This window comes from Pongo abelii, chromosome X (assembly GCF_028885655.2).
Source record: "Pongo abelii isolate AG06213 chromosome X, NHGRI_mPonAbe1-v2.0_pri, whole genome shotgun sequence".
In the NCBI taxonomy this organism is placed as follows: Eukaryota; Metazoa; Chordata; class Mammalia; order Primates; family Hominidae; genus Pongo; species Pongo abelii.
Window position 1 is genome coordinate 114,493,392 of NC_072008.2, and position 14,504 is coordinate 114,507,895.

The 14,504-nt window shown below is 34.1% G+C and overlaps 1 protein-coding gene across 7 annotated transcripts in view; it reads left to right on the forward strand.

Annotated features, from left to right (window-relative positions):
• The window catches only part of COL4A5 (collagen type IV alpha 5 chain), a 255,393-nt gene that overhangs the window by 212,495 nt on the left and 28,394 nt on the right, over positions 1-14,504 (forward strand). For all 7 annotated transcript variants that reach the window (XR_008518135.1, XR_008518134.2, XM_054544953.2 and 4 more), the window contains 5 exons: positions 741-867; positions 10,907-10,987; positions 11,898-11,996; positions 12,535-12,585; positions 13,702-13,887. Coding sequence is in view for 5 of the 7 variants with exons in the window: in XM_054544953.2 (XP_054400928.1) it covers positions 741-867; positions 10,907-10,987; positions 11,898-11,996; positions 12,535-12,585; positions 13,702-13,887 (544 nt within the window). In the remaining 2 variants the exon portion in view is untranslated. The remainder of the gene's footprint in view (positions 1-740; positions 868-10,906; positions 10,988-11,897; positions 11,997-12,534; positions 12,586-13,701; positions 13,888-14,504) is intronic.

Consider the following 14,504-nt stretch of genomic DNA (forward strand, 5'->3'; position numbering starts at 1 on the left):
GCACCACTACGCCCAGCTGATCTTTTTTATTTTTTGTAGAGACAGAGTCTCCCTTTGTTGCCCAGGCTGGTCTTAAACTCCTGGGCTCAAGCAATCCTCCAGCCTTGGCTTTCCAAAGTGCTAGAGCCACAACACTCAGCCAGAAGTGGGATTTTAGATGCCCACTGAAGAACTGATAGACTTCCTTATGTTACAGTGAAAATCACCTTTTTCAGTAGAACGTACTATAGCTTTTGGTTGACATGTGTACTGGAAGCAATGAATTGCATTATGGCACAGTAGGAATGATAAACACAGGTTCTGAAGTCAGACTGTTTGAATCCAAATTCGGATTTCATCACTTACTAGCTCCATCCAACATGGGGATAATAACAGTATCTTTCTAATAGGGTTGTTAAGGATTAATGAGAATTAATGAGAATAATACATCTACATACTGTGAGAATAGTATGAGCTATGTAGTCTGATTGACTACATAGCTGATTGTAGTCTGGTTCAAATCCCAGTTCTGCCACTTACAAAAACCTTAGGCACTTGGCTTCTCAAGATTCAGTTTTCTCATTTATAAATGGAGATAATGAAGCCTAACTCACAGCACTGTTGTGATGAGTAAATGAAGCAATTTACATCAAGTACTTACTGGAGTGCCTGACATATAATAAAAGCTCTATAATGTTATGTTCTTATACAATCTAAGTCATGTAGAGACTTCAGTATTATCTTTTTATTCGTGTTTTCAGGGTGAGCCTGGTCTGCCTGGATACCCAGGGAACCCTGGTATCAAAGGTTCTGTGGGAGATCCTGGTTTGCCCGGATTACCAGGAACCCCTGGAGCAAAAGGACAACCAGGCCTTCCTGGATTCCCAGGTAAAATTTCTTCTCTTAAGTGCTTCCTTCTTTCCTTCCTTATCTACTCCAACCAGTATCACAGAGCAGCTTCTTATTTGGCAGACTTATATTTTATTTCCCAATCAGATACTGACTAGCAACATAATCTCAAACTATCTCTTTACCTTTTCCTTGCCCAAATTTATTTCTGTATAAAATGAGAATGAATATTACTGACTCAGCAGGACAATATCCTGTGGACAGAGAGACTGTTTGGTGGAGCATTTTTCAATCTTTGACTGCTAGCCACAAATCACTTAAGAAGCCTTGCTATTTTTGTAGGTGATAATATATACTTCCAAGCCTCCGCCTGCAGCTGATTATCTTAGAAAGGTATGCCCAGGCACACAGCTGGTAGCGGTTGGTAGAACAATCATACAGTTCCTTCAAATGGCAAGGATTGAGTCATTCAAGTAAGAGATTAGCACTATAGTCAATTATGTAGCCTGAACTAGATTATTATAGTACCTATTTGTTTAGGGTTGAATTTATTTTTTGTTTGTTTTTTGAATTACACAGTGGCATGGATGAATGAACCTTTCCTTTTTATTGAAGTGAAGCATACATGTAGTAAAGTACACTTAAAACTATAGATGAGTTTTTACCTAAGTACATATATATCTTTGAATTGACCATATGTATCAAGATATAAAATAGTTTCTTCATCCCATGAAGTTTACCCATGCCCCTACGCCCCCCAACCCCGAGGTAACCACTACTATGACTTCCATTACCATCAGTTAATTTTGCATGTTATTGAAATTCATATAAATGAAATCATACAGTGATCCTTTTATCTGGCTTTTTTCAGTCATCATTATGTGTAAAAGATTCATTTATTTTGTTACATGTGTCAGTAGTTTGTTCTTTATCATTGCTATGCAATATTACATTGAAAAATGTACCACAGTCAATTACACATTCTCCTGTTGATGGACTTTTGGGTTGTTTCCAGTTTGGGACTATTATTTTTAAAAATGCTATTAACATTCTTTTACATATCTTTCGGTAAACATATACATTGATTTCTCTTAGACAAAAACTTAGTAGTAGAAATACTAAATCACAGGGTAGGTGTACATTGAACTTTAGTAGATGCTGCCAGTTTTCCAACGTGGTTTGTAAATTAATTTCAACAGCAATGTGTGAAATGTCCAGTTCTCCAATTGCCCATGTCCTCACCATCACTGGGTAGTGTCGGTCTTAATTTTATCTGTTTTGATGAGTATGTAGAAGCATCTAATTGAGGTTTGAATTTACATATTCCTGATGAATAATAGTATTAATCATCTTTTTATTATACTATTGGCCATTTGGATAGCATCTTTTTGAAGTTTCTTCTTAAGTACTTTTGTTCATTTTTTATTGAATTGTCTGTTCTTTTTCAAATAGATTCAGAGTAGTTCTTTATATACGCAAGATATGAATCCTTTGTCAGATACATATATTGCAAATCTGTTCTCTATGTCTCAGATTTGCCTTTCCTAATGCTGTTGTGTAATGAACGAAAGTTGTTAATTTTAATAAAATCCAGTGTATCAATCTTTCCTTTCATGAATAGTGATTTTTTTATCCAATTCAATAAATATTTGTCTATTTGAGGTTATGGAAATAATCTTCTAATTTTTATAACATGTTTCATGTTTAGACTTTCATGTTTGGCTTATGATCTGTCTCAAATAAAAATATTTTTACAGTGTGAGGTAGGGGTCAAGGTTCATTTTTTTTCCAGCACAGTTATCCAATTGCTCCCTACACTATTTTTTTTTTTTAAAGAACCTAAATGCACCCAATAAATTACAGTCACGCCTTTGTAAGAAAGCCAAATGACTGTATATGTGGTGGGCTATTTCCAGACTCTGTGTACTGTTCCAATGGTTTATTTTCTATTGCTGCTTTAACACAACACTGAATTACTATAAATTTATATTAAGCCTTGAAAAATGGTGGGTAAGTACTAGAACTTTGTTTCACTTTTTAAAGCTTGTCTTGGCTATTCTAATTTTTTTGCAGGGGAAATCAGTTTATCAATTTCCATTTAAAGTATCTGTAGGGATTTTTAAGTTTGCAATAACTCTCTAGGTGAGGTAGAGGAGAATTGATATTTTGACAGTATTCAACCTTCCAATAAAATGAACATGTTAGCTCTCCGTTTATGTAGGTATTGAGTTTAATTTAACAATATGCTGCACTTTTTGTTTTGTAAATCTTGAACATATTTTATTAAATTTATGTCTGGAAATTTGATGCTTTCTGGTGACATTTAAATCATATTGCTTTTCTGAGTTCATCTTCCAGTTGTTTCTTGGAAGTATATGGAAATAATTGACTTAGGAATATTGAAATAATATATGAGAAAATTGCCAATTTCACTTTTTAAAATTCTGAGTTTGTATAATTTTTTGTTTTATAAAATATCACCTCAGATATTTTTATTTCTTCTTTTTCATTTCTTTATACCTTTTATTTCTTTTTCATGCTTAATTGCACCAGTTAGGACCTGTAGTGCAGTGTTTAATAGAAGTGGTTATAGTCAACATCATTATCTTTTTTCTAAACTCAGAGGGAGAATGATTGCTGTTTTTCCATTAAATGTGATGCTAGTGCCAGGGTTTTGGTACATATATTTTACTAAATTAAGGAAATCCCTTTCTATTCATACTATAATGGGAATTTTTATAAAGAATGGATGTGAGTTTTATCAAATTCTTTTTCTGAATCTACAGAGATGATAATTGTTTTTTCTCCTTTACTCTTGATATAGTGAATTACACTGATTGATATTTTATGTAAAAATAACCCTGTATTCTTGGGATAAACTCCAAGATGGTCATACTGCACACATTATCTTTAAGTATTGTTGGACTGGATTTGCTATTTTTTAAAAAATTATATATGGCCATGAGAGAGATTGGCCTATGATTTTCTTTTCTCATAGTGTCCTTGTCAATGTTTTAGTATAGGGATTTTCTGACCTCATGAGCTGGGAAGTATTCCCTCTTTCTCTATTTTTTCTTTAAATGTTTCATAGAATTCACCAGTTAAGGAATCTGGATCTGTAGTTTTCTTTGTAGAAACCTTTTTAAATTACAGATTAAAAGTTTTTAACAGTTATATTACTATTCAGATGATTTATTTTTATGTCAGTTTAAATACGTTGTGTTTTTCAAGGAAATTTACCATCTCATCTAAATTGTCAAATTCATTGGCAGAAAGTTGTTGATAATATCCTTGTTTTGTCCCTTTAATTTCTGCAGAATGTGTACTGAAGTCTGCATTTTAACAATGTTTTGATATAAGTAATTTTATTTCTTTATTTTGATCAAGCCTCCTAGGCATTCATTAAGCTTTATTAATTGTTAAAAATTAACTTTCGTAAGTGATTTTCTCTACCGTTTGTTTTCTATTCCATTGATTTCTGCTTATATCTGTATTATTTCCTACCTTCTACCTTCTATGGATTTAATCTTGCTGTTCTTTTTCTAGCTTTTTACCTGGAAGCTTAAATCATAGATTTTTCAGCTTTGTCTTTTCTAAGATGTATTTAAAAACTTAAATTTCCATCTAAGGAGTGCTCAAACCATATCCCACAAATTTTGTTCTTTTGCGTTTTTCCTTTAATCATACAGTTTAAGGTATTTTCTAATTTTCCTGTTGATTTCTGTTTTTCTCCATAGATTATTTAGAATTGTATTGCTCAACTTAAAAATATTTGGGGGCTTCCCAGATATCTTTCTGTTATTGATTTTTAATTTGATTCTATTGTGGCCAGAATACATATTTTGTATGATTTAACTATTAATACTTATTGAGACTTATCATATGGCCAAATTTAGGGTTTATCTGGGTGAATTTTCCTTTTACCCTTGAAAATAATTTGTATTCTGCAATTGGTGTATTGCATTATAAATGTCCATTAGGTCAGGTTTGTTGGTAGGGTTGTTAAAATCTTGTATATTCTTACCAACTTCTTGCCTAATTGTTTTATCAATTACTGAGAGGTAGGTGTTAAAATTTCCAATATGATTGTAGAGTTTTCTATTTCTCCTTTTCTGTCGATTTTTTGCTGTATGTCTTTTGAGATATTTTTATTAGGTATATATAAATTCAGGAAACGTATGTCTTCTTGAATAGTTGACCTTTTTATCATTATGTAAAGACCCTCTTTATTTTCATAATACTCTTTTCTTTGGATTTTTCTTTGTCTGATATCAGTATAGATACATCAGATTCTTTATACTTAGTACAGTATAACTTTTTCTATATAATTTTTATTTTTACCTGTCTGTACATTTAAAATATGTTTTTTAGGAATAAAATGCATTCATATCTTGCTTCTTTTCCAGTCCAACAATCTTTCCCATCTGTTTGGAGTGTTTAGTCGATTTATATTTAATGTATATTGTTACGTTTGGATTGTAGTCTGCCACATTGCTATTTGTTTTATGCTCCTCCTTTGTCCCTGGTTTCCTGTTCTGTTTGGGTTCATCAGATATGCTATGGTATTCCATTCTATCTCCTCTATTGGCTTTTAAGCTCTCCCTCTTTCTACTATTTTTAAATGATTGCTCCAAAGATTTCAGTGTGCACTCGTAATTTACCACATTCTGCATTAAATTAATATTATGTGACTTCACATATAATGTAAGATTCTTAAAACAGTGTAATTTTATTTACATATAATGTTCTTTTGTGTGATTGTGTTTATATGTTTCAGATGATTATTATATAGGTAATAAATTTTATAATTAAATGCTATTACTATTGCTTTAAACAGCCTCTTCTAAAGAATTTAGCATGAGAAACAAAACCAATTTTCATATTTACCAACATATTTACATTTCTACTGTTCTACCCTCCTGTGCAGCAGACTTCTATTTGGTATCATTCCCTAAAGCCTGACGTTCTTCCACCGTCATTTATTGTAAAATGATTTTGCTGGTGACAAATTCTCTCACCGTTAATTTATCTGCAAATGTCTTTGTTTTAGTTTCATTTTCAATAAATTTTTCACTGGATATAGAAATCCCTTTTTGATATTTGTTGCTTTCAGCACTTTAAATATTTCTTCCACTGTTTTTTGGTCTCCATTTTTCCTGATAATAACACATCAATTATTTTTCATATTTTGCTCCTTCATATTATGTCTGGGTTTTCTCTGGATGTATTTGAGATTTTCTCTCTGTAATTGGTTTTCAATAGTTTCTTTTTGTTGTGGTTAGTTATGGTTGTATTTATTTGCCCTCTATTCATTGATATTCCTGGATCTGTAGGGTTGTTATTTTTTAATAACTTTGGAAAATCTCAGCTATCTTTTCCTCATATATAGTCATGTGTCACATAATGACATTTTGGTCAACAACAAACCATGTATATGGTGGTGGTCTCATATGATTATCATGGAACTGAAAATTTCCTATCACCAAGTGATGTTATAGCCATAGTAATATTGAATCACATTTATAATGTATTTTTACTGTACCTTTTCTAGGTTTAGTTATACAAATACTTACCACTGTGCTATAATTGCCTACAGGATGCGGTACAGTTACATGCTATATAGGTTTGTAGCCTGGGAGCAATAGGCTCTACTATATGGCCTAGATGTATAGTAGGCCATACCATCTAAGTTTGTGTAAATACACTTTATATGTTCACACGATGACAAAATCGCCCAACTCGTTTCTTAAAACATACCCAGTTGTTAAGTGACACATAACTGTATTTCTTCTGTTGTATTTTCTCCTCTTCTTTTGGAGTGCATATTAGATCACTTGATACTGTATCACAGGTCACTGAGGGTCTAGGTATGTTTTCCATTTTTATTCTCTCTGAGTTTAATTTGGATGGTTTTTATTCACTGCCTTCAAATTTACTGATTTTTTGATGTGTTCAATATTCTGTTAATCGCCACAAAAATTTTAATTTCCATTTGGTTCTTTTAAGAGTTATCATATTTTTCCAGAAATTCCCTATTTTTTACTCATTATATACATTTTTGCCTATAGATTCTTTAACATATTTATTATAGCTATTTTAAAGATCTTTTCAGCTTATTCCAAATTTTCAGATATCCATGCGTCTATTTCTATTGGTAGTTTTGTTTTTCTTGAATAAGCACCACATATTCAAGTTTCTTCCAATCTGCTAATTTTTATTGTATACTGAATGATATGGATGGTATGGTATAAAGATTCTGGATTCTATTAAATTTCTTGAAGAATACTGAATATTGTTCTACCTGGCAGTTCAATTCCTGGTATCAACTTGATCCTGTAGTGATGGAGTTTTAGATTTTGTTATAGCAGGGCAATTTTCAATGCCCTTTGTCTTACGTGTATCCCTTGGACTTGGCATACGGGCTTTATTGTTAATGTGTGGCTTTTCTGGGGTAATTTTATTTAAAAAATTTCATTTAGTATTCCTTTTTTAATTTTATTATTATTATACTTTAAGTTTTAGGGTACATGTGCACAACGTGCAGGTTTGTTACATATGTATACATGTGCCATGTTGGTGTGCTGCACCCATTAACTCGTCATTTAGCATTAGGTATATCTCCTAATGCTATCCCTCCCCCCTCCCCCCACCCCACAACAGTCCCCGGTGTGTGATGTTCCCCTTCATGTGTCCACGTGTTCTCATTGTTCAATTCCCACCAATAGACTGGATTAAGAAATGTGGCACATATACACCATGGAATACTATGCAGCCATAAAAAATGATGAGTTCATGTCCTTTGTAGGGACATGGATGAAACTGGAAACCATCATTCTCAGCAAACTATCGCAAGGATAAAAAACCAACACCACATGTTCTCATTTAGTATTTCTTATAGTGAAGTCTGTTGGCAACAAATTGTCTTAGCTGTCATTCATTAGAAAACATTTCCATTGTGCTTTCATTTGTTATTGAGTTACATAGTAGACAGAATTCTACGATCTCCACCCCAAGGTTTCTGATCCCTGGTTATTTAGTCAAAAACCAATCTCCTTAAAGCTGATAAGCAACTTCAGCAAAGTCTCAGGATACAAAATCAATGTGCAAAAATCACTGGCATTCCTATACACCAATAATAGACAAACAGAGAGCCAAATTATGAGTGAACTCCCATTCACAATTGCTACAAAGAGAATAAAATACCCAGGAATACAACTTACAAGGGATGTCAAGGACCCCTTCAAAGGAAACTACAAACCATTCCTCAAGGAAATAAGAGAGGACACAAACAAATGGAAAACATTCCATGCTCATGGATAGAAAGAATCAATATCATGAAAATGGCCATACTGCCCAAAGTAATTTATAGATTCAATGGTATTCCCATCAAGCTACCACCGACTTTCTTCACAGAATTAGAAAAAACTGCTTTAAATTTCATATGGAACCAATAAAGAGCCCGCATTGCCAAGACAATCCTAAGCAAAAAGAACAAAGCTGGTTGCATCACGCTACCTGACTTCAAACTATACTACAAGGCTTTTATCACCTAGTGATGTCATAGCCATAGTAACATTGCTAAGGAGAGAATCCAGCTCAGGTGTGCCCAGAATATTACCTACAGAAATGGTGAGATAAAAAATGGGTATTGTTTTAAATCATTAACTTTGTGGTAATTTGTTACATAGCAAGAGAAAACTAATGCACTATCCTTTTGGTCATTATATAAGTTTTTACTTCCCTCCTAAGTATGCTTGTTAGTATTTATTTTAGGGTCTTTGAATAGTTGCTTTTTGTGTTCTGTCAAGTTTTTAATTATAATCAGTGAGAAAAAAAGGCTGTAGTGGGCTTATTCTATCTTGGCTTGCCTCAGAAGTGTTTAGGGGTAAATTTAAGAAAATATTTGCATGGTATATTCACTGAAAACTATAAAACCTGCTATGATAAACTTTTAAATACCAAAATAAATGAAGAGATAGATCATACTTATGGAATGGAAGATCAAAATTGTTAGGAAGCCATTATCCTTAGTAAACTAATTCAGAAACAGAAAACCAAACACTGCATGTTCTCACTGACATGTGGGAGCTGAACAATGAGAATACATGGACACAGGAAGGGGAACAACACACACTGTGGCCTGTGGAGCAGGGTGTGTGGGTCAGGGGGATGGAGAGCATCAGGAAAAATAGCTAAGGCATGCTGGGCTTAATTCTTAGGTAATGGTTTGATAGGTACAGCAAACCACCATGACACACGTTTACCTGTGTAACAAACCTGCACATCCTGCACATGTACCCCAGAACTTAAAATAAAAAAAAAAAAGATGCCAGTTGCCTCTAAAGTCATTCATAGATTCAAAGTGATTCCAGTTTAACCCAACAACCTTTATTTGGTAACAATTGATAAATGGATTCTAAAACGTGTATGGTAATGAAAGGGACATAGAATATCCAAAACAATATTGAAAACGAGGCCAGGCGCAGTGGCTCACGCCTGTAATCCCAGCACTTTGTGAGGCTGAGGCGGGCAGATCACGAGGTCAGGAGTTCGAGACTGGCCTGGCCAATATGGTGAAACCCTGTCTCTACTAAAATTACAGAAATTAGCTGGGCATGGTGGCGTGCACCTGTAGTCCTAGCTACTCAGGAGGCTGAGGCAAGAGAATCGCTTAAACCCGGGAGGCGGAGGTTGCAGTGAGCCGAGATCACGCCACCACAATCCAGCCTGGGCAACAGAGTGAGACTCCATTACAAAAAGAGAAAAAAAATGTGTGGTATTTGATAAGGATTGAGAAATAGATCAATGAAACAGAATATGGAGGATAAAAAAGACTAATATACAATAAATTGACTTTTGATAAAGGTATCAAATAAATTTTTTAGAGAAAGCAAATTCTTTTTAACAAATGGCCCTGAAACATCTAGATATTCATATGGGGTAAAAAGGAAACTTAATTCATACATTACATCATACAGAAAAATAAATGTTTTTAATTAGATCTTAGTCTGAACATAAAAGCTAAAACCATAATGCTTTTAGAGGAAAACATAGATAGATATTTCCATGACTTGGCATAGGCAGATTCTCTTAGGATACGAAAAGCGGTAACTGTAAAAGAAAAAAATTGATAGATTAGATTTAAATTTTTAAACTCTTTTTATCAGAAAACACCACTAGGAAAATGAATAGGAAAGCCACAGACAAGGAGAAAATATTTGCAAAACATACCTGACAAATTACTTATATCTAGGATATGTAAAAAACTTCAATAACTCAATAATAACAAGATGTATTATCCAATTTTGAAAAATGGAGAAAACTTTGAACAGACACTTCACGAAAGAAGATATACAAGTGGCCAATAATCACATGAAAAGGTGATCGATGTCATTAGCCATCAGAGAAATGCAAATTAAAACCACAATGAGGTAGCTCCACATACCTACCAGAATGTCTGTTATTACAGCAACTGATATCATCACAAAGGTTGTGCAAGGATCTGGAACAACTGGAATTTCCACACATTGTTCTGAGTGTGAAATGGTTTGGCAGTTTTTAAATAAAACGCAACATATACCTACTTTTTGACCCAGCAATTCCACTTCTTGTTACATACCTAAGATAAATTAAGGCAGTGGTCTACAAAAAGACCTGTGCAGAAATACTCATAGCAGCTTTATTTATAATAGATAAAAGCTGGAAATAAAACAGGTTTTTATAAATAGGAAAGTGGATATTTGTAATAACTAAAACCTGTCAATAAACCAAAAGTCCAGCAAGAGGAATGGATTTTTTAAATTATGGTATATTCATTTAATGGAGTTCTACAAATCCTACCAGTATAATATGGTGGTAGTTATTTTTATGTTTATGAATATATAATAATGCCAACTTCAGGATAAATGATTAAAAACATAAAATTATTATTAAAAATAGCCAACAAACGCTAGCATCTTTTGGATTTCTTTTTGTTCTTCACTGTTTCTATGCTATCATTATAAATTGTAAGTTTGAATTGTTGCTCTTAAAGCAATGCAGTTTTTCTTTCATTTTTAAATTGAGCTCTTTACTCTAGGAACCCCAGGCCCTCCTGGACCAAAAGGTATTAGTGGCCCTCCTGGGAACCCTGGCCTTCCAGGAGAACCTGGTCCTGTAGGTAAGCATGAAAAATAAGAGTTTGCTGTTTTATAAAACTAATGTTTATCATATTAAGTTTGGGAAAGTCAAATCATGTTCAGCTGTGAACATTTTCAACACAAGAAAATATAGTGTTCATTCACTTAACACTGCATGTGAGGTACAGAATGAATAACTTTTAATAAAAAGTACTTAAAATTGGCTGGACACAGTGGCTCACGCCTGTAATCCCAACATTTTGGGAGGCCGAGGTGGGGGGATCACTTGGGGTCAGGAGCTCGAGACTAGCTTGGTCAACATGGTGATACGCCATTTCTATTAAAAATACAAAATATTAGCCGGGCATGGGGGTGGGCTCCTGTAATCCCAGCTACTTGGGAGGTTGAGGCACGAGAAGTGCTTGAACCCAAGGGGTGGAGATTGCAGTGAGCCGAGATCGCACCACTGCACTCCAGCCTGGATAACAAAGCAAGACCCTCGGAAAAAAAAAAAAAGGACTTAAAATTATCATATGTGACCTTATTTTCTAGGCCCACTTTTTCCAGGGAGAGTTAATTCAAGTGTCCTAGAATAGAAACTTTGATTTTTTTAGAATGGCAGGCTGTAGTAAGTAAGTTTGTTTATTGATTTCTAAAGTAAATAACTTCTCTTGGCCCCATATGAGGCCTATAATTCTCCCCATCACCCTTTGCACCTTACTCTGTTAGATATTCTGAAACTATATTAAAATGAAGAACTGAAAGGTTTTAGATGCTGAATGACTATTCCTTATTTTCATTATCCTCCTTCATATTTTTATAACATTTTGTGATCCAAAGGAGTGTCTCAAAAGCACCTTGTTTCTTTTGGATAAAGAAGGGAGCATATGGAAGTAAAAGGGAGTTGGAAATTGGAAAACTGGGTGTAACCTGCTGTACTAAATTTTTTAGGTGGTGGGGGTCGTCCTGGGCAACCAGGGCCTCCAGGCGAAAAAGGCAAACCTGGTCAAGATGGTATTCCTGGACCAGCTGGACAGAAGGGTGAACCAGGTGCTGTATTTTTTCATTTTTCCTATTTTTCTAATTTTCTCCTTGTTGAATTTAACTTGCCTTTTTATTACCCACAGTGAAATTGTATCTTCTTTCTTACTAAGCTACCACACACTTTCCCCTTTTCCTAGTTACCGTCTTCCTCTTCATCCTGAGAATATTAGCTCATGTATCTTGATCAAGTTGCCTCTTACAAAAAACCCCATATCTTTTCTTGTCTAATTTTTCATATCAAAAAGAAGTTACCTAGCTTTTGCAAATTTCTCTGTGGTTTACTATGCAATCTATATTTCATTTATATATTTTTTCTTATAAGCATATAGATATATTTAACATTCATCACAAATAGAATATATGTTTAGATCATTTTCTCATGTTAGAATTGTAGTTCTATGTTGGAAATAAATCTTCTGCATGTTTCATATAATATACATTGCTGCACCTAATGAAAACCTCAATGATCTAAAAATAATTTGGCCTTGTTTCAGTTTGTATTATCCACTTGAGTTTTGTTTTGTTTTGTTTTGTACTCTGACAGGTCAACCAGGCTTTGGAAACCCAGGACCCCCTGGACTTCCAGGACTTTCTGGTAAACCTTAATAAAACATGCTAAATCAATCTATAATAAAATGAGATTATTTCCAAATACATCTATTCTTCCATCTCCACCTTTTACTATCATAAAATGCATGTAAGAACCCAGAAAACTCAAACCTAGTGTTAACATTAAAACATTTATTATTTAGCAACTTAGTTTAAGGAGTTGTGTTAAATAAAAATGTATCCTTAAGGAAATTTACATGTAGATATCTCTTCACTAAATTCATAAATAAGTGCTGAGGAAATAAGAAAGAAGGCAAAATTGCAGGAAGATAAGAAAAGTCTGTAGGAATATATGCCAATAATAAAAATGTTTCTGGAAATTTCAGTCTTAATATATGTTTTGCATATTTGGGTAGATGTGTGTGTGCACACACACATCTACCCTCCCTCTTTTGTGCTTACTCTTACTGTAAGCACCAAATAGTAGAAGGACTGAATATACATACAGACATGTATGTTTATGTTCTGAAATGACGACTGGCCATTTTATGGAGACTTTTCTCAAACCATACACATATCTCCTGAAAAGTCAGATAGATATCCTTCCCATGATACCAACATGGAAATTATTACTTTAATGTGTCACTGTTATACTGCTCTTAAAAGTGTCAGAGGTAGAGAAAAAATGTTGAGAACAATTTTGCTAGACGGTGATTATAAATATTGGGTAGAATGGTCTTCGGGGACACATAACAACCATTGAAGAGCCATATCTTTCATTAGTCTCAAAATTAGACTCAAAATATTTCTTTTAGAAATTTCCTCCAGCCATCTTGAAACTATTTTTGAAGATACTTTATACTTTTTTTCCTCACAGCTGTTGGTGATGTGTCATTGCTCTGTCTTAACACAAAGGATACCTTTTAGAATGAAAGCTATTATTATTTCTACATTTCTATATATACTCTAATAAATACTTCTACTAACAAATGCATATGTTTAATAGGAAGGATGGTTTTCTGGGTAGATATGGGATTTGGTAGGAGATGGAAATGACTCTTGTGAATTCCATTAATTGCCCTAATGTGTGTGAATAGCTAACCTTATAGGCAAGCCTGTAACTCAGTATTATTTATCTTCTAATTATACTTTACTTTCATAGGCCAAAAGGGTGATGGAGGATTACCTGGGATTCCAGGAAATCCTGGCCTTCCAGGTCCAAAGGGCGAACCAGGCTTTCACGGTTTCCCTGGTGTGCAGGGTCCCCCGGGCCCTCCTGGTTCTCCGGGTCCAGCTCTGGAAGGACCTAAAGGCAACCCTGGGCCCCAAGGTCCTCCTGGGAGACCAGGTATGTCCGTGAGTGGTAGGAGAATGGTCTATTTATTAGTCCATGTATTTCATTTTGCTGGCTGGTTATTCAGTCTTTAAGACTTTAGAATTTTTCCGGTGCATTGTAGGATGTTAAAAAAAAGACTTTAAAATTTGTGATATAATAACTTCTTACAAGTAAATAGCTTGGTTCATAGCTAACTCTATCTATTTCCATGGTTCTAATAATTTGCTTTAGTAATGCATTTTATCATTTATATAGAAGAAGTAAAACAATTTGGAGGAATAAAGGAAATGGTAGTTTTATTAGTCTTGTTGCTAAAAGGTAAAACTATACTGTTAACCTGTCAGCAAAATGCCGTCTGCATTTTTAAATGTGAGCTTCTCAGCATGTCATCACAGAAATCATTCTAGTGATCACCCAATAGATGCTTGTGGTCCATACCAGAAGTATTGCTTTGGTTCTGTCATATGATCAGCAAATCTCACCAGGCACAATTGAAAAAATTATCTTCCATAGGAACTAGGCAATCAAATTTATCTTCAACATCACAGCATGATCAAATTGACTAGTGATCTCTTCATACCAACCTCATGTCTATACCTCATTTGTCTTGTGTTCACTGCTCTTGTAGT